General features: G+C 50.8%; 1 protein-coding gene across 2 annotated transcripts in view; it reads left to right on the forward strand.

Moving 5' to 3' along the window:
* Positions 1–5258: 5258 nt before the first annotated feature.
* The window catches only part of LOC144782521 (uncharacterized), a 65960-nt gene continuing 43601 nt past the window's right edge, over positions 5259–27617 (forward strand). Inside the window, exons 1-5 of one of the 2 annotated variants that reach the window (XM_078661928.1) lie at positions 5259–5358; positions 8032–8158; positions 12861–12971; positions 23836–23949; positions 25717–25827. In XM_078661928.1, coding sequence (XP_078518054.1) covers positions 5335–5358; positions 8032–8158; positions 12861–12971; positions 23836–23949; positions 25717–25827 — 487 coding nt within the window. In that variant the 5' untranslated portion in view covers positions 5259–5334. The remainder of the gene's footprint in view (positions 5359–8031; positions 8159–12860; positions 12972–23835; positions 23950–25716; positions 25828–27617) is intronic. The other variant, XM_078661929.1, reaches the window with a different exon arrangement.

Raw genomic sequence — 27617 nt, forward strand, 5'->3', positions numbered from 1 at the left:
TCCCAGCCACACTTCTGTAAATGTGTTAAAAGTCAGTTCTCTCGGATTCCATACTCCCTTTCTATAAACACTTTCTTCCAATTGATTCAATGTACACATAATTTAACTGGCAGCGTTCAAATATAATTATTTCCAGAATATGTGTAAGGCCATATCACGACCAAATTGCATTCACTTATGAAAAAAAATGCAAATAAAAAGTGTATGTCAAACTGCAGGCACATGACGTGTGAAGCAAAGTAAACAAGTGGCATTCGTCTGCTTAGACTAGCGAAAGCACAGTTTACATTTAAAAAATCCAGTTCCTCACACTGCAAGCAAACGAAACAGCACTCACGTGCACAGAAAAGGCAACCCACAACGTGGCCCGAAATGACTGCGATCTCAAAACCATGAAGATACCAGTCACAACAAGGCGCCGGCGGGCGTCGCGATTAAAAGGCGAAATTGTTTTCTAACACTTCAACTGCAGACAAGAAAAGCAGTGATAAAAAGGGATTTTTTTTTTATTCATCGCTTTCGGTCATCGGGTCTCTGTGTTTATCAATTTGCATGTGGGAGTAAACTGTATAGTCCAGGTTACTTTGTATTGTAGTACATGTACTCTTACAACATACAAGAGAATAAACGGAAATGAAAATGCCAAAATGAAAAGGCAACTCAGGCACGATAAACTGCTCAGACATAAAGACTAACATTCTAGAAGAGGAGAAGCCCCTCCGTTCGGGAGGGATAGTGGAGCCATTCAGTAATGGAGTTGGGGGCAAGACGAGCCCCCGAACTCTTAAGGGCGTGGGTAGCTCGTCCAGGCTGTGTGATTCTGTGATTTAGAGGGGGAAGAGGAAATCATAAAGCGTAACGAGAATGCAAGACAAATATCAACGTACGAGCCAGTGAAATAACTCACTTTTATAGACACAGAGACAGCGATGCGCCTTCCCTTGCTTCTTAAAGCCAGGCAGAGGCCGGCGTCAGTCAGTCAGCCGCAGCTTCGAGGCCGGTCGCAGCCCTGAGTCTGAAGCAGCAGCAGTTCCCCTCTGGGGCCCACACGAACCACCACGAGGAGGCGGGAGGAGGGACCAGCGCCGTGTCAACGCTGAAGGCGGGGCGGGGAGGAGGAAGTGAGTTTTAAATAACACGCATCTGCTGTCTGGCAGATTCAAACTCTCTAAAACTTTAAGACATGGAAAAACAACAGCCCCAACTTGTCCCCGACCCCCCCCCCCCGGGCTATGACAGCCGAGTCTGTACCTGAGCAGCTTGGCAGGGCCTTCCTCACAGCATCGAACACAGACAGTGGGAGGGCGGGAGGGAGGTGGCACGGACAGTGGGCGGGCGGGGAGATGGCAGGACAACGGGAGGGAGGGCCGGGGAATCACAGCATCGAAAACATACAGTGGGCGGGCGGGAGGGAGGTGGCACGGACAGTGGGCAGGCGGGCGGGAGGGAGAAGGCAGGACAACGGGAGGGAGGGGGATAAACAAGATGCTAAGAAACTAGGTTGGACAGCATCGAACACGGACAGTGGGCGGGAGGGAGGAGGCACGGACAGTGGGCAGGCGGGAGAGAGACGACTAAAAAAAACAAGGGAGAGAGGGAGGGCGAGGACAGGGGAATGAATGGACGGGGGTGGGATGGGAGTGCGTGTAGGGATCGGGGGGCGTGTTTTTCGTGCTCTCCCCTTCCCATTGGCTGGAAGGTAAAATTCCAGCCAATGGGAAGAGGAGAGGGCGGTACTTAAAAAAAGACACGGAAACGCCCCCGAATCGCGTTTTCACGGGGAGAAAGTGATTGACGCTGATGTCTTCCAATGGCTAGCCTCCATTTACGGAGCTAGCCAATGGAAGACAGAGGCGGAACCAAAGCCCCATATCTAGGACATAAGATTTCGCCCTGGGCGGAGCAACTGCTACGCAGTTGCTACGGCCAGGGCGAAACCTAAAAACAGTGGTCCCTACATGTGGACAAGATAACATACAAAAATCATTAATCATACACCTGATAAGTAGTATGTCTTTTGTCCAGTCGGACAAGAACATTTATTTTAAATGTTCTGGTTGATAAAGTGAATTTTACGAACCAAAAAAGATAACAAGTGGGCACAGCCGTGACCCACAACAATCAAGACAAAACAACAAAGAAATGGCCAAAAGGGCAAAGCGAAAATCTGTCTGTATACTTGTGGTCAGTGCTACAGACTCAATCTCTTAAACATAACCATACCATTGCATCAAATAATATAGCATTATCATATTGCAAATGTTTTTTTTTAGTCCAAACTAAAAAAAAACATATGCAATATGATAATGCTATATTATTTGTTGTTTTGTATGTTTTGGTTTGTTTTGTATGTTTTGTATGTTATCTTGTCCACATGTAGGGACCACTGTTTTTTGTAAATACAAGTTTGTCAAGTCACTTACTGGTTCCTTCAAAAGAATATACAATGCAGACACCGGCAAATAACTGGAATAACCAAGGAGTGACATAGCTTCCTAAGTGGCGATGCTGTAGATACTGTTAGACCACCACCATATGTTTGAAGACTTAGTATATCTGCATGTGAAGTAACTGGAAAGAAGGTGTTAGAATTCTCTGGAGGGAGAAGTGAACAGGAACACAAATATAGGGGAAGGGGACCCAAAACAGCAAAGGTGGGGACAGAAAGTCAGAGACAAACTGAGCTACAGTGAACGCCCAACAACTCATAAAGGAGCAGATTTACTACTTCTGGTGCATCCCTGCTGATCAGCAGGGATGCGCCAGAAGAGTTGAGATGCATCTGCCTACCCGTGCGCCACCACTGATGCGCCGCATTTACAATGAGGCGCACCGTGGCACACAGATGGACAGATGCGTGTCACATCCCCCATCAGAAAGGCGGCACATTTCTGGAGTTGCGTCGCAAGCGCGACGCAGCTCCAGCAAGGCTCGGGGGTGCCCATCCCTAACATGCTGCGTCATTCCTTACTTGCTTCAAGCAGGCGCAGGATTTTGACGCAGCATGGGCTTAAAAGTGCCTGAGTGAAATCTTGTAGATTATTGTAGATTTCACTCAGCCACTTTTAGGAGGTGTTCCGGAACGCCCCCACCCCCGCGCCGAAACGCCTACATGTGACGCAGGGCTTTACAAGGTGACGCATCTCCCAGATGCGTGACTTTGTAAATACCCCGCAACATGGCGCTGGCTTTGCGCCGCCGCTGCGTCACAAAAGTGATGCAATGTCGGCGTATAAGAGGCGCAAGGGGCTTGCAAATCTGCCCCAAAATGATGCCTCTCTAGTTCTGACTCCATTTCTAGAGACCCAAAAACAGTGCAACTCTTGCCTGTGCTGCCCGTGACCCAGAAGGGCCTGTCTTTCTATTCTTGTGTATTAATGTCTCAAGCTTCCAAGAGCCAGTCTTGTTGGTGTGACCCAGGACATGTGTATAACAGGATGTATCCTTCATTTAACTGGTAGGATCAAGGGCAAGACGGAAAAACTTACCAACTGAGTGCTTTGAAAGGGATCCAAAAACCATAAACACAACAGAAGAGGAAACCCCAATTCACTAGGAAGAGAGTTGTTGTATGAAGACTCAGTTAGTGAAACCTATGATGCCCATCCTTCTGCATATTCTTAGATACTGTTCTAATGATGGGTTGAACCTTTTGGCCTGCCCATTTGTTTGTGGATGATGACTTGTGGACTTAAAATTAACAATCCCCAAACCCTATAGGAAAACATTAGATAATTTAGCTATGAACCGATCCACTCTGTAAGAAACAATAACCTCTGAGAGTCCAAGTTGTCCTACTATGTTGGTCAAAACATTTTGAGCTAATTTAGGCTGAAAGGGCTGGCCATGCTGTTAGCCAAAAGGCACATAGCACACTGTTGGAATCACAACTGTCTGATTAAGAGCTTGTACTGGCGATGGGCTGGTATGCCAAAATGGATGAGTTGTTCTATAGAGTCATGGACTGCCCTCTTAAACATCAGAAGATATGGGGGGGGCGGGTGGGACGGCGGCCTGACAGGTCCACAAGGAAGTTTATGATGGGGGTGGGGGGACAGACGCTAGAGGGGTTATGAGTCGGTGGGGTGTGTGGCGTGGTGTTTTAATACCATTATGTTCTGATGTGGATGATACATGATACATGCTGTGCAAAATGTAATGAAAAGAAAAAAATGCATGTGATCATGGGCAAATATTTTATTTCACTGACCAGTTTTCATCATTAAATATGTGAGTTCCTTGTATCTGCTGTACAAAGGACTACTTTTGTTTTATTTAATTGACTAAACTTTTGCTGCATGAATTATGCAACCTAGTCCACATGTAGAGCACCTATGACCCTAGCTTGCCTCTTAGTTTACTAACAGCATTGTCATCAGGGGGAGGCCGGAAGGTTCCTCAGTTCACATTTAAAACCTCTCACTTTTAATAAATATATTACAAAGCATGATGTGCTAACAGTAAATGACTGTGCGAATGCATTTTCCATTGAAACGACCACAAATGCTTCCACCGATGGGCAGATTTATTGCGTAAACTGTGCAGTGTACAAACGATAACGTTTGGAAACCAGGTTTAACAAGTTTGTATCATTTGCACATCAACAAGTAAAGTATTCTGGTTGTTTTGATCCATTTAAAATGTCTGTTTACAGCAGACTTCAGAATTACAAAAATAGTGTTTTCCCAATTGCTGATGTACTCTTTATTTGCAAACTATTTAAATAGTGTGCGTTAGGAAAAATACTGAGATCCCAAAACCCTTTGTTGCATTGCTGTCAGTGAGAGAAAGAATAATAAACACCAAACCCCGGTACAAAACAAGCAGCAGCTCCTGATGATAAATGAGCTGACATTAGAGCTGTGTCTGAGCAGAGGGCTGCAGGGCTGTATGTGGGGTGGGGTGGGGAAGGGGGGGCTGGCAGGTGATGGCCCTGGCTGGACGGGGGGGGGGGGTAAGGGCCCTCTTCAGCTGCCTGGGTCACTCCTGGGGCCCTGGGCCTGTGTTGTTATCTGTGTCTTTTGACCTGGAGGGAGCTCTGCAGCTCGGCGCTCGACTGCTCGGGTCTGCCATGATACCCCGTGCCTCGACCCGGGTTTCATCCTCAGCTCGGTGCTCGACTCTCCTGGTCTGATCGTGTTTAGTATCTCTCATCACAGCGCTCTGCCGCTCGGCGCTCGACTGCCCGGGCCTGCCGCGCTGATCAGCGTCTCAGACTCCGCGCATGCGCATCACCCCTCTGCTGTTCCTGCAGGAGCCCCCCCCCCCTCTAAAGCGCTGTAACTTCACCAGGATCATCCCAGGAGCTCTGAGGGGCCACAGATCAGCAGGGGGATGTCACGAGCAGACTCAGACCAGGTGAGTGGGACCAGACCCCCCCTCAGACCTTCATCCTAAAGAGACACACACCAGCAGCCCCGACACCAGGGGGGCTGCACATCTGGAGGGGGAGCTACAGCGGGAGGGGGGGGCAGTGCACTCCACACTGACCCCAGAGCACTCCACACTGACCCCAGAGCACCCCACACTGACCCCAGAGCACCCCACACTGACCCCAGAGCACCCCACACTGACCCCAGAGCACCCCACACTGACCCCAGAGCACCCCACACTGACCCCAGAGCACCCCACACTGACCCCAGAGCACCCCACACTGACCCCAGAGCACCCCACACTGACCCCAGAGCACCCCACACTGACCCCAGAGCACTCCACACTGACCCCAGAGCACTCCACACTGACCCCAGAGCACCCCACACTGACCCCAGAGCACCCCACACTGACCCCAGAGCACCCCACACTGACCCCAGAGCACCCCACACTGACCCCAGAGCACTCCACACTGACCCCAGTGCACCCCACACTGACCCCAGTGCACCCCCACACTGACCCCAGTGCACCCCCGCACTGACCCCAGTGTACCCCCACACTGACCCCAGTGCACCCCACACTGACCCCAGAGCACTCCACACTGACCCCAGTGCACCCCACACTGACCCCAGTGCACCCCCGCACTGACCCCAGTGCACCCCCGCACTGACCCCAGTGTACCCCCACACTGACCCCAGTGCACCCCACACTGACCCCAGTGCCCCCCACACTGACCCCAGAGCACCCCCACGCTGACCCCTGTGCACCCCCACACTGACCAAAGTGCCCCCCACACTGACCCCAGTGCACCCCACACTGACCCCAGTGCACCCCCGCACTGACCCCAGTGCCCCCCACACTGACCCCAGTGCCCCCCACACTGACCCCAGTGCACCCCACACTGACCAAAGTGCCCCCCACACTGACCCCAGTGCACCCCACACTGACCCCAGTGCACCCCCGCACTGACCCCAGTGCCCCCCGCACTGACCCCAGTGCCCCCCACACTGACCCCAGTGCCCCCCACACTGACCCCAGTGCACCCCACACTGACCCCAGTGCACCCCCGCACTGACCCCAGTGCCCCCCACACTGGCCCCAGTGCACCCCACACTGACCCCAGAGCACCCCCACACTGACCCCAGAGCACCCCACACTGACCCCAGAGCACCCCACACTGACCCCAGAGCACCCCACACTGACCCCAGAGCACCCCCCATACTGACCCCAGAGCACCCCCACACTGACCCCAGAGCACCCCCACACTGACCCCAGAGCACCCCACACTGACCCCAAAGCTACCCACACTGACCCCAGAGCACCCCCACCCTGACCCCAGTGCAACCCCACACTGACCCCAGAGCACCCCACACTGACCCCAGAGCACCCCACACTGACCCCAGAGCACCCCACACTGACCCAGTGCACCCCCACACTGACCCCAGAGCTACCCACACTGACCCCAGAGCACCCCCACCCTGACCCCAGTGCACCCCCACACTGACCCCAGAGCACCCCACACTGACCCCAGAGCTACCCACACTGACCCCAGAGCACCCCACACTGACCCCAGAGCACCCCCACCCTGACCCCAGTGCACCCCCACACTGACCCCAGAGCACCCCACACTGACCCCAGAGCTACCCACACTGACCCCAGAGCACCCCGCACTGACCCCAGAGCACCCCCACCCTGACCCCAGTGCATCCTCACACTGACCCCAGAGCACCCCACACTGACCCCAGTGCACCCCCACACTGACCCCAGTGCACTCCACACTGACCCCAGTGCACCCCCACACTGACCCCAGAGCTACCCACACTGACCCCAGAGCACCCCACACTGACCCCAGAGCTACCCACACTGACCCCAGAGCACCCCACACTGACCCCAGAGCACCCCACACTGACCCCAGAGCTACCCACACTGACCCCAGTGCTACCCACACTGACCCCAGTCCATCCTCACACTGACCCCAGTGCACCCCACACTGACCCCGGTGCACACCCACACTGACCTCAGTGCACCCCCACACTGACCCCAGAGCTACCCACACTGACCCCACACTGACCCCAGAGCACCCCCACCCTGACCCCAGTGCATCCTCACACTGACCCCAGAGCACCCCACACTGACCCCAGAGCACCCCCACACTGACCCCAGAGCACCCCCACACTGACCCCAGTCCATCCTCACACTGACCCCAGTGCACCCCACACTGACCCCGGTGCACCCCCACACTGACCTCAGTGCACCCCACACTGACCCCAGAGCACCCCACACTGATCTGAGTGGCGTCCTAATGTGTCCCTCTCATGCAGCGTCACGTGGGGCCCTCTGCTGGTGTCAGACCGCAGTGCAGTCAATAGTAGGCTCCCACTGATGGGTTAGTTTAGTTACTTTTGCCTCCAGCCCCCTCTGAATGCATCACTAGGCCCTCATATACTAATTTCCACCACAAACCCCCTGCTGATCATCCTGGCTCTGAATTGGGACAAGTGCCAATGTTGGTGCAGCTTCCACTTTCCAATCTCTAAATGCGAATTATTTTACATTTCAATAAAAGGCGCTGTATAATAGCGCCGAAGAGTCCATGTTTGTCTATAAGCGTCAAACAAGCGCTACAGAAGTAAGTTAAGGCAGTACTCCTTTCTCCTGCAGGCTCATGCTCCATTCCAGGACGCCGCTGCTCACTTCTCCGAAGAGGAGTGGAGGCTCCTGCAGGACTGGCAGCAGGAACTCTGCAGGAACCTGATGAAGGAAATCCACCAGGCCTTGATCTCGCTTGGTAAGGTTTTATATTCTAATAAATGTCTGGGTTCATATTTAACGAATCCCAAATCCGTTCCATTTTTGTCAGTTGCCTTTTCATTAACCTGTACCAAATATTGTTTTTCAATAATTGTGCCCACTTTATCTTGTGAGGTGTGTTGAGAAGTTGAGTTTCAGTCAAACCTATGGACCAGGGTCCGGATTTTCAGTTTGGTAGTGATGGGAAATTCTCTTAAGTCTGGAGGGAAATGCTCCATATGGATGAGAATCCAATGGCTTATCTCATCCAGTGCTTAATTTGAGCTGGTGGCTGCAGGTGGGGCTGACCTCAACTCATTTTTTGGGGACCAGCACTTATTTTTTTCCTCAATAAACCAGACAAATGACAGGAAAATACAAAAGTGTACATGAAAGAAGAGGAAGATTTGAAACATGAATGAAAAACACCTACAATAGAGATGCAAAAGGCAGGAATTGTGTGCTGATGGTCTAAAGAGGCGTGAGGTGGAACCAAGGCTATGTAGCCTTGGTATGTGGCAGTCTGATCTTGAATAGCTCTGGTTGTGAGATTATGAACACAATTGTTGGCCCTGGCTCTTACTCGTTTACAAATTAGGCACTGTATCCTCCACCCTGCACCGGCACACTAAGGGCCAGATGTAGGTAGCCAAATACCAGTCGGTAACGGCCGAAATTACCTTATTTCGGCCTTAACAGACCGGTATTAGGCATCTGAGATGTAGGGGCCATATTTAAGGATTCGGTATTTACCGAATCGGTAATTCCCATTCATTCCTATGGGCCTCCAGACCCATAGGAATGAATGGGAATTACCGATTCGGTAAATACCGAATCGGTAAAATACTGACGGTAATACAGAACATTACCGATTCGGTAAAATGTACAGAATCTTTATCTACATCTCATTTACCGATTCTGAAATACTGAATCGGTAAAATTCGGTATTTTAGAATCGGTAAATGGGAATTACCTACATCTGGCCCTAAGTCTTGAGGTGGCTGTCATTTACCTCCGCAGGCCAAGCGGATTCCGCAAGCTCTTCTGACAGTGCAATTTGAACAGTTTGCGTCACAGAGAGGCTTTCTCCTCTGGACATTTGGTGTGGATCAGCCAGGGGGGAGGGGAAAGCTTTCTGCAGACTGATCCTCTCTGCATATGTTTCCAAGATCAGTAGCAGGTGAGGAGGTGCTCGATTATATTCGTGGATGCTCCTTTTTATGCAATGTATAAGTTAGCATTCGCTGCGCCATTTTCTCTTTGTAAGCGCCATTTTGTATATTGTTCGAAACTAATCCTGTCTGTTTCCGAGAAAAGCCCTTTCCTGAGTTTTGTTTCTGTAATGAATAACTGTTCGTGCCAGTGCATAGCTTCCTCCTCATTAGAGAGTCGCTATCACCTGTCCGGCAGTGAGATCGCAGCCCAAGGAAAGGAGGAACGGCCTTGAAAACGTTCTTAGCTGTGCGGGATACGAGAGTGGGAGACCTTTTCTGTCTCTACATTGTTCCCCCACATCAGTTTGGAAAATTCCACTGTGGGCGTGTATTTGTTAACCATGCAATGCATATAATGTATCTTTATGCTTACTGTTCCTCAGTTCCCTCTGTAGCACTCTCTCGAGACTGGGCCGGCGGAGCCCCGCTCCGAGCGCATATAATGAATCATTATTGGTGTATATTCTCCACTGTCTCTCCGACACTTCATTTAGTTTGGAAGGCTGAGAGGTGGCCCGAGGTGACCCGGGTGGCACTAAGTGGGTCACATCCTTCAGAGGGGAGGGCAGAGTCCAGTCTAGGACAGGTGAGGAGGGGAGGGCAGAGTCCAGTCTAGGGCAGGTGAGGAGGGAGGGCAGACTCCAGTCTAGGACAGGTGAGGAAGGGAGGGCAGAGTCCAGTCTAGGACAGGTGAGGAGGGGAGGGTAGAGTCCAGTCTAGGACCGGTGAGGAGGGGAGGGTAGAGTCCAGTCTAGGGCAGGTGAGGAGGGGAGGGCAGAGTCCAGTCTGGGACAGGTGAGGAGGGCGGAGTCCAGTCTAGTACAGGTGAGGAGGGAGGGCAGAGTCCAGTCTAGGACAGGTGAGGAGGGGAGGGCGGAGTCCAGTCTAGGGCAGGTGAGGGGGGGAGGGTAGAGTCCAGTCTAGGACAGGTGAGGAGGGGAGGGGAGGGTAGAGTCCAGTCTAGGACAGGTGAGGAGGGGAGGGCAGAGTCCAGTCTAGGGCAGGTGAGGAGGGAGGGCAGAGTCCAGTCTAGGACAGGTGAGGAGGGGAGGGCAGAGTCCAGCCTAGGGCAGGTGAGGAGGGAGGGCAGAGTCCAGTCTAGGACAGGTGAGGAGGGAGGGCAGAGTCCAGTCTAGGACAGGTGAGGAGGGGAGGGTAGAGTCCAGTCTAGGACAGGTGAGGAGGGAGGGCAGAGTCCAGTCTAGGACAGGTGAGGAGGGGAGGGTAGAGTCCAGTCTAGGACAGGTGAGGAGGGGAGAGCGGAGTCCAGTCTAGGGCAGGTGAGGAGAGGAGGGTAGAGTAGAGTCCAGTCTAAGACAGGTGAGGCGGGAAGGCAGAGTCCAGTCTAGGACAGGTGAGAAGGGAAGGGTAAAGTCCAGTCTAGGACAAGTGAGGAGGGAAGAGTCCAGTCTACGACAGGTGAGGAGGGGAGGGTAAAGTCCAGTCTAGGACAGGTGAGATGGGAAGGGTAGAGTCCAGTCTAGGACAGGTGAGGAGGGGAGGGTAGAGTCCAGTCTAGGACAGGTGAGGAGGGGAGAGCGGAGTCCAGTCTAGGGCAGGTGAGGAGAGGAGGGTAGAGTAGAGTCCAGTCTAAGACAGGTGAGGCGGGAGGGCAGAGTCCAGTCTAGGACAGGTGAGAAGGGAAGGGTAAAGTCCAGTCTAGGACAGGTGAGGAGGGAAGAGTCCAGTCTACGACAGGTGAGGAGGGGAGGGTAAAGTCCAGTCTAGGACAGGTGAGATGGGAAGGGTAGAGTCCAGTCTACGACAGGTGAGGAGGGGAGGGTAAAGTCCAGTCTAGGACAGGTGAGATGGGAAGGGTCCAGTCTACGACAGGGGAGGAGGGGAGGGTAAAGTCCAGTCTAGGACAGGTGAGATGGGAAGGGTAGAGTCCAGTCTACGACAGGTGAGGAGGGGAGGGTAGAGTCCAGTCTAGGACAGGTGAGATGGGAAGGGTAGAGTCCAGTCTACGACAGGTGAGGAGGGGAGGGTAAAGTCCAGTCTAGGACAGGTGAGGAGGTAGGGCAGAGTCCAGTCTAGGACAGGTGAGGAGGGGAGGGTAGAGTCCAGTCTAGGACAGGTGAGGAGGGGAGAGCGGAGTCCAGTCTAGGGCAGGTGAGGAGAGGAGGGTAGAGTAGAGTCCAGTCTAAGACAGGTGAGGCGGGAAGGCAGAGTCCAGTCTAGGACAGGTGAGAAGGGAAGGGTAAAGTCCAGTCTAGGACAGGTGAGGAGGGAAGAGTCCAGTCTACGACAGGTGAGGAGGGGAGGGTAAAGTCCAGTCTAGGACAGATGAGATGGGAAGGGTAGAGTCCAGTCTAGGACAGGTGAGGAGGGGAGGGTAGAGTCCAGTCTAGGACAGGTGAGGAGGGGAGAGCGGAGTCCAGTCTAGGGCAGGTGAGGAGAGGAGGGTAGAGTAGAGTCCAGTCTAAGACAGGTGAGGCGGGAGGGCAGAGTCCAGTCTAGGACAGGTGAGAAGGGAAGGGTAAAGTCCAGTCTACGACAGGTGAGGAGGGGAGGGTAAAGTCCAGTCTAGGACAGGTGAGATGGGAAGGGTAGAGTCCAGTCTACGACAGGTGAGGAGGGGAGGGTAAAGTCCAGTCTAGGACAGGTGAGATGGGAAGGGTCCAGTCTACGACAGGTGAGGAGGGGAGGGTAAAGTCCAGTCTAGGACAGGTGAGATGGGAAGGGTAGAGTCCAGTCTATGACAGGTGAGGAGGGGAGGGTAGAGTCCAGTCTAGGACAGGTGAGGAGGGGAGGGTAGAGTCCAGTCTAGGACAGGTGAGGAGGGGAGGGTAAAGTCCAGTCTAGGACAGGTGAGATGGGAAGGGTAGAGTCCAGTCTACGACAGGTGAGGAGGGGAGGGTAGAGTCCAGTCTAGGACAGGTGAGGAGGGGAGGGTAAAGTCCAGTCTAGGACAGGTGAGATGGGAAGGGTAGAGTCCAGTCTACGACAGGTGAGGAGGGGAGGGTAGAGTCCAGTCTAGGACAGGTGAGATGGGAAGGGTAGAGTCCAGTCTAGGACAGGTGAGGAGGGTAGAGTCCAGTCTAGGACAGGTGTGGAGGGGAGAGCGGAGTCCAGTCTAGGGCAGGTGAGGAGGGGAGGGATGACAAGATCCTGGGTGTTGACTTTGGAAGAGGCAGAAGGTTCTGTGTGACCTGAGCAGGAAGAGATGTCTGTGGAAGATAAAATCGAGACTTCAATATGAAAACTATTTGGGAGTAAAAAAAGGGAAAGACTTCGGGGGTTGTTGGTGTTGATAAAGGTCAGAGCTATAATGGGAAGAGTCGAGACACTGAGGGAAGATGAGACAACTAGAGTTGAGGGAATAGATTATAAACTTTACGATGCGTCCCACGTTGCACTTTTGGGGGGCTGGGTGCCCCCAGAGTGCAGCAGAGCTCAGCTGAGTTACTGCACTTCCTGTTACAGCAAGAATCTGAATTGCAATAAAATGGCGGCAGCTTGACGTCTGTTTCTCTTTCTTAACAGGACCACTGATTGCAGCCACTGTCAGTTCATTAAGAGGTAAAGAGCGGCCGGAGCTGCTCCCTCTGGACGGACCCCCTGCAGACCCCAGAACCTGGACTCCCCCGTGTCCAGGTGAGAAGCGCATGCGCTGTGGCCTGATAGACATTTCTGGAGGCGATTCCAAAACCTGCTGCCTTGCACCCTAAAGTAACTCTACATGCAGGGGCCTCGACGAGGAGCTGCCCGGGGTTGGCTGTGCAATCTCACCAGTTCTGCGCAGTTACAAAATGACTGCTCACTCAGTATCACTGGAATGAATACCACGTGGCAGTCCCAATTTCCAAGGGCTTCACGCATTTATTTACCACCTTTCCTGAGCCAGTGGTAAATGTGTGCGGGGGCTTTTATAAGGAAAGGAAGATGGTCGGGAGGGTAGAGTAAGGAAGGGAAAGTAGTGTCATAGCAGCAGGGGAGGAGGTAGAGCAGACTACTTTTTCTGCTTGGTGAAATTAGGTTTAGTGTTACCGCACCTTGAAGACAGCGGGAACACTGGCTCCGCCCCTCGAACCCTGCGGGAACACTGGTCCTGACCCTTGAACAGTGCGGGAACACTGGTCCCGCCCCTTGAACACTGCGAGAAAAATGGTCCCGCCCCTTGAACACTGCGGGGACACTGGTCCCGCCCCTTGAACACTGCGGGGACACTGGTCCCGCCCCTTGAACACTGCGGGGACACTGGTCCCGCCCCTTGAACACTGCAGGAACACTGGTCCAGATCCTTGAACACTGCGGGAACACTGGTCCCTCCCCTTGTCCCCTTGAACACTGCAGGAAAACTGGTCCCTCCCCTTGAACACTGCGGGAACACTGGTCCCGCCCCTTGAACACTGCGGGAACACTGGTCCCGCCCCTTGAACACTGCGGGAACACTGGTCCCGCCCCTTGAACACTGCGGGAACACTGGTCCAGATCCTTGAACACTGCAGGAACACTGGTCCCTCCCCTTGAACACTGCGGGAACACTGGTCCCTCCCCTTGAACACTGCGGGAAAACTAGTCCAGCCCCTTGAACACTGCGGGGACACTGGTCCCTCCCCTTGAACACTGCGAGAAAACTGGTCCTGACCCTTGAACACTGCAGGAACACTGGTCCAGATGGATCCTTCAACACTGCGGGAACACTGGTCCCGCCCCTTGAACACTGCGGGGACACTGGTCCCGCCCCTTGAACACTGCGGGAACACTGGTCCCGCCCCTTGAACACTGCGGGGACACTGGTCCCGCCCCTTGAACACTGCGGGGACACTGGTCCCGCCCCTTGAACACTGCAGGAACACTGGTCCAGATCCTTGAACACTGCGGGAACACTGGTCCCGCCCCTTGAACACTGCGGGGACACTGGTCCCGCCCCTTGAACACTGCGGGGACACTGGTCCCGCCCCTTGAACACTGCAGGAACACTGGTCCAGATCCTTGAACACTGCGGGAACACTGGTCCCTCCCCTTGTCCCCTTGAACACTGCAGGAAAACTGGTCCCTCCCCTTGAACACTGCGGGGACACTGGTCCCGACCCTTGAACACTGCGAGAAAACTGGTCCTGACCCTTGAACACTGCAGGAACACTGGTCCAGATCCTTGAACACTGCGGGAACACTGGTCCCGCCCCTTGAACACTGCAGGAACACTGGTCCAGATCCTTGAACACTGCGGGGACAATGGTCCCGCCCCTTGAACACTGCGGGGACACTGGTCCCGCCCCTTGAACACTGCAGGAACACTGGTCCAGATCCTTGAACACTGCGGGAACACTGGTCCCTCCCCTTGAACACTGCGGGAACACTGGCCCCGCCCCTTGAACACTGCGGGAACCCTGGTCCCGCCCCTTGAACACTGCAGGAACACTGGTCCAGATCCTTGAACACTGCGGGAACACTGGTCCCTCCCCTTGCACACTGCGGGAACCCTGGTCCCTCCCCTTGAACACTGCGGGAACACTGGCCCCGCCCCTTGAACACTGCGGGAACACTGGTCCAGATCCTTGAACACTGCAGGAACACTGGTCCCTCCCCTTGAACACTGCGGGAACACTAGTCCCTCCCCTTGAACACTGCGGGAAAACTAGTCCAGCCCCTTGAACACTGCGGGAACCCTGGTCCCGACCCTTGAACACTGCGGGAACACTAGTCCAGCCCCTTGAACACTGTGGGAACCCTGGTCCCGACCCTTGAACACTGCGGGAACACTGGTCCCGCCCCTTGAACACTGCAGGAATACTGGTCCAGATCCTTGAACACTGCGGGAACACTGGTCCCTCCCCTTGAACACTGCGGGAACCCTGGTCCCTCCCCTTGAACACTGCAGGAACCCTGGTCCCTCCCCTTGAACACTGCGGGAACCCTGGTCCCTCCCCTTGAACACTGGGGGAACCCTGGTCCAGATCCTTGAACACTGCAGGAACACTGGTCCGGCCCTTTGAACACTGCGGGAACCCTGGTCCCTCCCCTTGAACACTGCGGGAACACTGGTCCCTCCCCTTGAACACTGCGGGAACACTGGCTCTGCCCCTTGAACACTGCGGGAAAACTGGTCCTGTCCCTTGAACACTGCGGGAACACTGGTCCCGCCCCTTGAACACTGCAGGAACACTGGTCCTGCCCCTTGAACACTGCGGGAACACTGGTCCCTCCCCTTGAACACTGCAGGAACACTGGTCCAGATCCTTGAACACTGCGGGAACCCTGGTCACGCCCCTTGAACACTGCGGGAACACTGGCTCCGCCCCTTGAACACTGAGGGAAACACTGGTTCCGCCCCTTGAACACTGAGGGAAACACTGGATCCGCCCCTTGAACTCTGCGGGAACACTGGTCCCGACCCTTGAACACTGCGGGAACACTGGTCCCTCCCCTTGAACACTGCGCGAACCCTGGTCACGCCCCTTGAACACTGCGGGAACACTGGCTCCGCCCCTTGAACACTGAGGGAAACACTGGTTCCGCCCCTTGAACACTGAGGGAAACACTGGTTCCGCCCCTTGAACTCTGCCCCGTGAACACTGCGGGAACACTGGTCCCGCCCCTTGAACACTGCAGGAACACTGGTCCAGATCCTTGAACACTGCGGGAACACTGGTCCCTCCCCTTGAACACTGCGGGAACACAGGTCCCTCCTCTTGAACACTGCGGGAACCCTGGTCACGCCCCTTGAACACTGCGGGAACACTGGCTCTGCCCCTTGAACACTGAGGGAAACACTGGTTCCGCCCCTTGAACACTGAGGGAAACACTGGTTCCGCCCCTTGAACTCTGCGGGAACACTGGTCCCGACCCTTGAACACTGCGGGAATACTGGTTCCATCCCTTGAACACTGCGGGAACACTGGCTCCGCCCCTTGAACACTGAGGGAAACACTGGTCCTGCCCCGTGAACACTGCGGGAACACTGGTCCCTCCCCTTGAACACTGCGGGAACACAGGTCCCTCCCCTTGAACACTGCGGGAACCCTGGTCACGCCCCTTGAACACTGCGGGAACACTGGCTCTGCCCCTTGAACACTGAGGGAAACACTGGTTCCGCCCCTTGAACACTGAGGGAAACACTGGTTCCGCCCCTTGAACTCTGCGGGAACACTGGTCCCGACCCTTGAACACTGCGGGAACACTGGTCCCTCCCCTTGAACACTGTGGGAATACTGGTTCCGCCCCTTGAACACTGCGGGAACACTGGCTCCGCCCCTTGAACACTGAGGGAAACACTGGTTCCGCCCCTTGAACACTGAGGGAAACACTGGTTCCGCCCCTTGAACTCTGGGGGAAACACTGGTTCCGCCCCTTGAACTCTGCGGGAACACTGGTCCCGACCCTTGAACCCTGCGGGAACACTGGTCCCGACCCTTGAACACTGTGGGAATACTGGTTCCGCCCCTTGAACACTGCGGGAACACTGGCTCCGCCCCTTGAACACTGAGAGAAACACTGGTTCCGCCCCTTGAACACTGAGGGAAACACTGGTTCCGCCCCTTGAACTCTGAGGGAAACACTGGTTCCGCCCCTTGAACTCTGGGGGAACACTGGTCCCGACCCTTGAACACTGTGGGAACACTGGTCCCGCCCCTTGAACACTGCAGGAATACTGGTCCAGATCCTTGAACACTGCGGGAACACTGGTCCCTCCCCTTGAACACTGCGGGAACCCTGGTCCCTCCCCTTGAACACTGCAGGAACCCTGGTCCCTCCCCTTGAACACTGCGGGAACCCTGGTCCCTCCCCTTGAACACTGCGGGAACCCTGGTCCCTCCCCTTGAACACTGCGGGAACACTGGTCCTGCCCCTTGAACACTGCGGGAACACTGGCTCCGCCCCTTGAACACTGCGGGAACACTGGCTCCGCCCCTTGAACACTGCGGGAACACTGGCTCCGCCCCTTGAACACTGCGGGAACACTGGTCCCGCCCCTTGAACTCTGCGGGAAAACTGGTCCTGCCCCTTGAACACTGCGGGAACACTGGTCCCGCCCCTTGAACTCTGCGGGAAAACTGGTCCTGCCCCTTGAACACTGCGGGAACACTGGTCCCGCCCCTTGAACTCTGCGGGAAAACTGGTCCTGCCCCTTGAACTCTGCGGGAACACTGGTCCCGACCCTTGAACACTGCGGGAACACTGGCTCCGCCCCTTGAACACTGCGGGAAAACTGGTCCTGCCCCTTGAACACTGCGGGAACACTGGTCCCGCCCCTTGAACTCTGCGGGAAAACTGGTCCTGCCCCTTGAACACTGCGGGAACACTGGTCCCGCCCCTTGAACTCTGCGGGAAAACTGGTCCTGCCCCTTGAACTCTGCGGGAACACTGGTCCTGCACCTTGAACACTGTGGTAACAATGGTCCATATTGGTTGAATCCATTTACGCCGACACAATAATAATGCAGGGCAGATAAACAACACAGGATTAGGTTTTCCTGTTTTCAGTTGCTATTTTGGTAAATTTTGGTGGGGGGTTTTTCCAGTGTTTTCAAGTGATTTCAATACGTTAAAAATACAGTGGTTACACATTTTTGTGCCATTAAAAACAACAGAAACAATGTTTTTTCGGTGTTTATGGAACGTTTTGCTTTTATTATTGTTTACTTTCTGCACTGATAGCGCATGGTCTTCAGACAGTGTACATAGAGTGTACACAAGGTCCAAATAGATTTTTGCAAACTAAACACTTTGTAGTACACCATACAATACTTCTTCAGTGAGTCTTTGGTCATGTGTGCTCGCTCTTTCCTTCCCTTGTAAACTTCTGTGAGGAGACCCTCTCAACATTGGCACTTGAAAAGGGCAACTTCATAACAGCCAGTACACAATTTGTTAACTCTGGATACTAACATGCGTGCTAATACTGGTGCACTTGAAGATTGCGATTCTCCAGGCAGGTTCTGCAACATTTGCGTTGAACTAGACGCATATGCCCTCAGAGTTATTGAAGCGGTCAAAAATGAAGCAGCACTTTTGAAACTACAGAGGAAATTCTCCTTTACCAAAGGGATCTAGAACATGTACAGAGTACCACCGTGAGGTTTCATTGACTTCAACTGCCATTGGTGGTGAAGGGACATTTCTATGCATCATTGCTGCCATTTCTCATACATTGTAAAATAAAACTTCCTAAATTGCTCTTCAACATTGCTTTGCTTAACAAGTGGCAGGCACTCTAAAGTGGAACATGTTGCAGTACCAAATTCACTAAAGGTGTCGCCCAGCCTACTCTCCAGGAGATGTTTCACATCTACACCAATTATGCTAAACACTTGGCAGACAAGGGTGTTTTCAGACTTAATTTGTTTTAATATGTCCACTACAGCAGTTATGTTTTCCTGTAAAAATCTAAGAATGCAGTAGAGTGTACTTTTATCACTATCAATATGCGACAAATGCTCCTCACATTTCTTTGCGTTTGCATCATCACTCAGCAAACAGTCTGTAATCGGTCGCCACTTGGATAATATAGCATTCACAGCCCCTTGGACTGAGAACCATCAGCTAAGGGACACAGTTGGGATAACTCTTTCTTTGATGCAACACAAAGCATGAAATTATAAATATTTGTGTTTTAGTTCCTGTGCATAATGAAACAGTGCACCAGAATGGACTAAAAAGTCAATAGCATCCCTCATTAACTCTTAAGATTGTAAAGATGCTTTCAGCATACCATCTAACAAGTGGCAAGGATCTCTTACAGAGAAGCACTTCAGCTCGGGTATCAATTTTGACAGGTCATCACACAAAATGTTTATATACATAGCTGAATCACTGCAAATACGAACAATATCACTCTAATCTTTGTTGAACTTGGAAAGAACCTTTTTAGCAGAGTATAACAAGTGACAATGTGTTCCATGTTTTCCAAAGGTCTGGTGTCATGTTTTCACCACTATCCCAGATGCTTGGTGATAGCGCTCTTTATACATATACATGTCACTATACCTTGCATTGAATGTTTAAAGCCTGAGGTGTTGGCAATTCTCCTACTATCAATACTTACTCACTAGAAACTGGGGGCTGTTGTATTAAGGGTTTTTACTCACTCTCTGTGAGTAATTGTGATAACACATATTAGGAAAGATTCTTATGGAACCAGCCATTTTACCTATCAGTGAAAAAATCAAATGCAGCCAAAATATCAAATAGGATTTTGATATTTCTTGATTCTCTACAGTTTATAAAATAATTAAACAAGACCTAAAACATGCTTCTAAACCCTGCATCTTTAGACCAAAGACCACAAAACTGAAAAAAGCAAAAGGAAGAAGAAACAATATTTTAGTGCCAACCCTAAACAACAAAACTCAAGCAGGATAATGTTAGCCCAGTCTTTCTTACTGCTAGCTTATATAACAAAGTTACATTGTATTGGCCCATTAAGGAAGAAAAACATGACTCTTTCACTCTCATTTTCCTTTCTTTGAATGGCATTTAGTTTGTAGTCGTGCAGGTGTTTTTCAGTGTTCATATGTTTTCACTGGTGAGGGTGATTTCTCTTTCAGTGGGGTTTTATCAGTTATTTTAGGTTTAAACCTAAAACCGGACAGCCTACACATGATTAACATCCTTGAGGCCATTATTGCTCAAATCACAAATCGGTGAAGAACCATTCCATTTAGACAGTAAAGGATTTAAAGGGAGCATCCCCTGCCTCAATAATAGCCAAAAATGGCGCACTCGATGAGGCAGGTTCCAAGAGATGTAGGCCTGTACTTTATTTATCATGCAGGCGTAAATGACCGGATGGATACCCCTTTTTAGCGTTCAAGCTTCCCTATCCCTTGTAAACCGTGATTCCCAGGTGGCCTGTTTCAAGGTGGCCGTTAATTGATATAACGTTAAAGTAAAGAGCAGGGGCCTATCTAATTGCAGCAAATCAACTGCAGTCCTAAAATTTCTAAAAATGAATGACTGTTCTTTTAAACATTCTAAAATGTATTTCCGAAGTAAAAATCTTAATGTACCAGCATCACCCTTTGCCAGGCCTAGGACCCAACGCACTATCACAGCGAGACCCTGTACCCAGGGGCTTCTCAACCCAAATTCTAACCAGAGGGCAGCCACGGGACATGCTAAGTTAACTGAGGCTAGCTAAACTTCTTAAAATTTGGCCTTCTGTTGCATTTTAAAAAAACAATTTCGCTACATCTATCAATTCAATACCACACAGCAGGGAAGCGGGGTTTTTTGCACAAAACACCTCCAATAAAAGTCCTAAGTCTCTTTTTCCAGTAGACTTATAGAGGGAGCCCAAACTTTTCCCCTGCATGGAAGCTTTAGAGATGTTCTTTTCTATATGGGCTTTATGACTTAGGTTGCCACACACTATTTTTCCTAAAAAGGTATACGATTGTACAAGTTCCAATTTTTGGCCACCCACAGACCATACAAAATGTCCGTACTGCAGCTCCTTTCTTCCATGCATGCACATAATTTTACTTTTAGATATATTATTCTTTAAATGGTGAGCCTCTGCAAATGTATGCAGGACCTGCAGACAACTATTTAATCCCTAGGCGTTAAATCCAAAATTATTATGTCGTCAACTCTACGTATGCAAGGATATACCTTTACATAAACGCCATTAAACAGGCCTGAGGAAATCAGGAGAAGGCTGGCTCAGGGTGAGTGCACTAGGGACCACACACCTTACACTATATCAGTCTGGAGGCTGATGTTCACAAGTGTGTAGACAACTGTTGGTGATATGGGACAGGCCAGACCTTGGCCTGCATCAGACAGATCGCCCTTTCGTGGCCCTACAGCCCTCAGCGTGGTGTTACAACACTCACCTGCCACAGTAGAAGGTCTGGAAGCCGCCAGTGGGAGTTCCATAAGTGGGAACCCAGGGGTCATGACCCGCTCCGCTGACCAACATTCTGGGTTTGTTAATAATTTCCATTTTCTCAGTATCCGAAGATGATCGTCTTAGATTTGTAGGACCTTCATGTGAACCATTTAGGTCATTTTTAGGTCTGGCCTAAAGAGAACTTTTCCTATTTTGCCCAGCTAATGTTTAAAAAAGCCTTGCTTGGCATGTGTATTTCTTCTACTGAAAACAAGCACAAATCATGAAACTAGTATATTGTAAATGCTGAAGTCAGACCACCTCAGCTCGATGACGTGGATTAGAACCCGTGCATCTGGCTCGAGAGCGACAGCTAGTGACCACTTGAGGCACTACAGCATCATGACAGAGGGGATAAGAAAGGTCCTGTGAGAGGAAGGAAGAATGAAGGAGTTTGAAGAAAGCCCACATGGATGAAAGGAAGTGCAAGGACACCTGAAGAAAGCCCACATGGATGAAAGGAAGAGCAAGGACACCTGAAGGAAGCCCACATGGATGAAAGGAAGAGCAAGGGGCCTGGAGAAAGACCCCATGGATGAAAGGAAGAGCAAGGGCACCTGAAGAAAGACCCCATGGATGAAAGGAAGAGCAAGGGCACCTAAAGAAAGACCCCATGGATGAAAGGAAGAGCAAGGGCGCCTGAAGAAAGACCCCATGGATGAAAGGAAGAGCAAGGGCACCCGAAGAAAGACCCCATGGATGAAAGGAAGAGCAAGGGCGCCTGAAGAAAGACCCCATGGATGAAAGGAAGAGCAAGGGCACCTGAAGAAAGATCTGATGACCGGAATATGATTTGAGACAACCTGGAAGAAAGAAACATTGGAAGGGTGGAGTGACGGGCCTTAAGAATGATCCTCTGGGAGGAAGGGTGGAGTGAAGGGGCTTAAAGAATGATCCTATAGGAGGAAGGGTGGAGTGAGGTGGGCTTAAAGAAAGATGTGTTTCTATAGGTTGAAGAGGAGAGTGAGGGGGGCTTGAAGAAAGATCCTGTGAGAGATGTGGAGGTGAGGGTCCTTGAAGAAAGACTCCTTCTAGAGAGAACAAGATATGTTTATGGGGGGGAGGATCTGCAAATTCCCAGAAGAAAGAAAATGGTCGAAGGCCAAAGAAAGAAGAGATATTCAGCAAGAAAATTTGAGACAGTTGTGGTGTATATACAATGAGACATTGAGGGTGAAAACTGAAGGAGACACGGTGTCAATGAAAGATGAAGTACTCAAGGAAAGAGAAACGCATGGAAAAGCACATGAGAGACAGCCTTTTAGGAAAGAGCACGAGGCACCCCAAGAAGACAACCTGAGACAGGTCAGAAGGAGGGGGGGAGGGGAGGCTGAGAAGATGTTCACCATGGTGAGTTAAATAGAGAAAGAGAGACTGAAGAAACAGGTAGAGACGAGAGATAAAGAGACATTCAGAGACGATGGGAGAGTGTGAACATTACAAGAGAATATATGTATAGAGAGCTTGGGATGGGAAGGAGATCAGAGAGTGATAAGTACAACAAGGTGAGACACAAGTGAAACACACAACCATTGCTTCAATGGTGTGCGCAGGAATGCAAGAAATGTCCAAGAATTTGCTCTGGAGTTATCCCAAAAATTCTTTATTGATCAAATTTCATAAACGGTTCACAGAAAAAAGAAATTCAGCCAACGCGTTTCGTTCTCAAAGAGAACTTCATCAGGGCTTCTCAGGGAAATACACGTCTTGAAGGAGAGAACAAATAAGTAAATAAGTTCTCATGTGCTGTAAGTACAGCTGTATCATGTACACCGAACAGGAACCGATTGAACAGTGATAAAGTCTTAAAAGCAATGAGTTTCAAAACTGTAATCTCGTTCCCACGGTTCACAAGGAAATCCCCAAAAGTTCCTTCCAACAGCTAAGCTGTAATAATTCTAAATCCGATGAGTTAAATGTATAATGGTCACGGTCCAAGCTCCTTTAAAACGACATCAAACAGCGCTCTGTGTCATGCCATGGAAGAAACGCCTTCTAAGTAAGAGGCATCCAAACGGGTGATCCTTATAAGTGACCAGTAAATCTGATAATAAATACTGCAGAGCCAAATATCATCTAAGAAACTCCAGGTAGTACTTCTGAAGTAAAGAGAGGGGACTAACCCAAGGCCACGATCCGGCCTGAAAAGTCACAAGACAGCGTCCAGTTTGCCGAAATTTCACCAAAATGATCACTGTTCAATCGGTTCCTGTTCGGTGTACATGATACAGCTGTACTTACAGCACATGAGAACTTATTTGTTCTCTCCTTCAAGAGGGGTATTTTCCTGAGAAGCCCTGATGAAGTTCTCTTTGAGAACGAAACGCGTTTGCTGAATTTCTTTTTTCTGTGAACCGTTTATGAAATTTGATCAATAAAGAATTTTTTGGATAACTTCAGAGCAAATTCCTGGGCATTTCTTGCATTCCTGCGCACACCATTGAAGCATTGCTTTAGGATCTGGAACACAGTGACACCACAGGACGGTTGGTGTCTGGGTTTCTGGTGCGGGACTTAAAATATGAAACTGGTATAGAGGTGCAGGAAGGGTAGTCCACAGTCTGCTGTATTGCTTTTTGAAAACAAAACCATACTTATCAAGGATTTCTCCCCCTAATGCAGGTAATAAAATGGCTGACGCTGATGTGCTGCTCCGAATAATTCGCGAAGACCCCCAGTGCCTCTCCCATCCTGAGGACTCTGACTGGAGGCGGCGACACCAGGGTCACAGGGCAGGTGAGTGACAACGAGCTGCGACACCAGGGTCACAGGGCAGGTGAGTGACAACGAGCAGCGACACCAGGGTCACAGGGCAGGTGAGTGACAACGAGCAGCGACACCAGGGTCACAGGGCAGGTGAGTGACAACGAGCAGCGACACCAGGGTCACAGGGCAGGTGAGCGACAACGAGCTGCAAGCGCTGGCACTCGGCGACACCAGGGTCACAGGGCAGGTGAGCGACAACGAGCTGCAAGCGCTGGCACTCGGCGACACCAGGGTCACAGGGCAGGTGAGCGACAACGAGCTGCAAGCGCTGGCACTCGGCGACACCAGGGTCACAGGGCAGGTGAGCGACAACGAGCTGCAAGTGCTGGCACTCGGATTGAGACTTTACCAAACGCATATATGGGCTTGGTGCTGCCACCTGTCTCACCCCCGCCCCACACTGTTTTTATCGTGGAGTTAAAGCACACTTCAGGGAAGCTGATATGTTTATTCTTCAGAGATCCTGCAGGACACTGGTCCTCATACATAGAACTGGATCCTGGATTATTTCTGGGAACGTGAATTCTTCAGAAGAAATACTTTGTCCTCACAGTGACTGGAAAGCTCTGCAGGGAGAATGTAGCAAAAAATCCAAACTTGGCAGGGTCCGCCATCACAAGCTCTTGAAATCTGATTCCACCTGTTCCAATACCACTTTCTTTATATTCATCGAATTGATTTGTTTTGGTGGAAGGAGGAAAGCACCTGATGAGCAGGTACAGATTCCCCATTACACCCACGTCTCGTGATTGCAGGAAGTCGCGAGATTGTCAGGGGGTGGTCGCTAGGTGATGCCAGGGATGAGATGTTGTCTAGAGGCTCAAATGCCTCCTTGGACCATGATGGGTTGGTTTGATCCTGGGCAGATCATTCAATATACCGGAGTCTACAGCAGTGAACATGTGAAACTCAAGAGTGTAACTCCAAGCAGTAGACCCTGCTGGAAGTACCTGGTCTTGTATCGTCACTCGCTACAACGCAGAGAGCTTTGCTGCTCCTGCGAAGGTTTGATCTATACAAATACCATGACATGCGAGGCAACGAAGCCTGGCTTCTGCAAGACTAGGGGCGGCCCCATCAAGGCCTGCCCATGAGTGGAAAGCTTCCTTTGACTCCGGTTAGCTTCATTCATGGGAATGTGGCTGAACTGGAGAGTGACGCCTGCCGCTGTCCAGGAATCTCAGAACTGATCTCCATGCACGGTTTGTGCTTTGATGTTTGTTCCTATATTTCAGTTGGTGGGTCAGTCTTGCGTTGCTAGATTTGGGGTTCCGACTGGGAATATAAAGACCAAAGCTCACATAATGATTTGGGTCCTTGTCTCTGAGACGTCATCAAGAGGATGCACCGCACTTTGACTTGTGTCCTTGGTCATCGCTGGGAGCTAGCCGAGGTCTTTGAGTACTGCGGTAACATGACGATGGTTGGAGTTGTGTGACTGGGTTTCCTTGTGTTTAATCAGATTTGGGGTCCTTATCCTCTGGTGTTGCCCTAAGCGCCGAATCCATTGCGTGGCAGTAAACGTGGGGTGAATACTCTACAATGGGAATTTAATTGTAACGTTCAAGTACAATAAGTAGACAAACAATAGACAAACAATGCCCCACAAAAAGCTTGGGGCAGAAGGAGGAAATGAAATCTCTTTTGAAGAACACTGACTTTAAAAGGATTTTTCTGCACATCCTAAAGTTCACTTATTTACTTTCTGAGAAACAACATTTTTAATTTCTCCAACAGGAGTGCCATATTTGAAATCTGACCTGCAGTCACGAAAAGAAGAGGCCGTTTCTCTCCTGATTGATCATTTTGGTGCAGAAATTGGGGAAAGCAGCACTGACCGCAACTCAGGTAAATTACTCTTACTTCTGTGTCAAATAGTCTTCATAAATATTAATTATTACCGAATAGTCCCTCCCCATGTGGAATCCCAGAATACTTTTATAAATGGAGAGATTCCCATGAAAAGAGACAATTTACTTTATAGTTTGTCTTTTTAAAAACCAAAGACATAAGAAAACTATTGAAACACATTATAAAATGTGAAGTGATTCAAAAACATTGAAAATATAATAGCGACCAGAGGTTTGAGGCAAGCACAGTCCGCACTTGTCAATGCAATATATGGAAAGTAAATACTGGTGCAGGAAACCAAGGAGTACACCCCTCTCTACTCCAAAATTGGAAAAAGCTCCAAACCAACACAAAACACAAAATGGTTCCACACTCAACAGCAAAGTATGTAGAGTTCAAATGGAGAACAGTCTTTGTGTGCACATCGAAGAACTTCAATTCAATGTTGTTACTTTTTTCAGGGCTCCACAGTGTAAAAACGTACATCAAATCCAAGTTTTCAACCCTTTTAAGCAGACGCACTGACGTACCTTCGGTTACCAAGCTGTGTGAATAGACATACACTCTATATAAAATGTGTGACCCAGGACATAAGCCATATCAAGAGAAAACTTGGGATTTGATGTACGTTTTTACACTGTGGAGCCCTGAAGAAGTCCCTTTGGGACGAAACGCGTCGGCTACTGGATTTTATCTTACTGACTTGTCTTTATATGAAAGAAAGTCCAATATAGAACTTTTTGAAAAAAGAAACAACATTGAATTGGAAGTTCTTCGATGTGCACACAAAGACTGTTCTCCATTTGAACTCTACATACTTAGCTGTTGAGTGCGGAACCATTTTGTGTTTTAGGATTTATAAACATATTACAGACCCGCTGCCACAAATAGTTATTCCTTTTTCCCTTTTAAAAAGTGAAAAAAATGCTCTGATAGCCATGCAGGGTAGCATTAAGAACAAACTGTGCAGTCATGTAAGGCGCTCTCAGGCCTCCTCAATCCCAGCAAGCAACACTCTGACGATTAGCCGCTCATAGACCTCCACAATCCCAGCATGCAGCACACTGACGATTAGCCGCTCGTAGACCTCCAGAATCCCAGCATGCAGCACAGCGACAATTAGCCACTCGTAGACCTCCACGATCCCAGCATGTAGCACAGCAACGGTTAGCCGCTCGTAGACCTCCACGATCCCAGCATGCAGCACAGAGATGGTTAGCCGCTCGTAGACCTCCACGACCCCGACCCCAGCATGCAGCTCAGCGACGGTTGGTCGCTTCTAGACTTCCACAATCCCAGCGTGCAGCACAGTGATGGTTAGCCACTCATAGACCTCCACGATCCCAGCATGCAGCACAGCGACGATCAGTCGCTCTTAGACCGCCACAATCTCAGCAAGCAGCAGAGCGACGATTAGGGCTGGTGAGGAGGGAGGGCAGAGTCCATCCTAGTGCAGGTGAATAGAGGAGGGCAGAGTCAGCACAGGTGAGGAGGAGAGGGCAGTGTCCGGTGTAGGACAGGTGAGTAGGGTAGTGACTGATTGGGTTTTTGTTGTTTTGGTGTCGAAATACTTTTCACATTGCCTCGAAGTTAAGTCTGACTGCTTTTTGGTGCCAGGGTTAAGCACTGGTTAATTTAGTGACTTTTTGTTCTTCATCATACAAGGGACTTTCTCATAAGGGCGGTAACATTGCAAAGTGGAGGGGCCCTTGGAAAGCTCAAAAGAATATTTTAACACAGTGATAGGCACTGTGAGAAACAAGCAATGCCTCTAGGCTCAACGCCGA

Source organism: Lissotriton helveticus, chromosome 9 (genome assembly GCF_964261635.1).
Source record: "Lissotriton helveticus chromosome 9, aLisHel1.1, whole genome shotgun sequence".
In the NCBI taxonomy this organism is placed as follows: domain Eukaryota; kingdom Metazoa; phylum Chordata; class Amphibia; order Caudata; family Salamandridae; genus Lissotriton; species Lissotriton helveticus.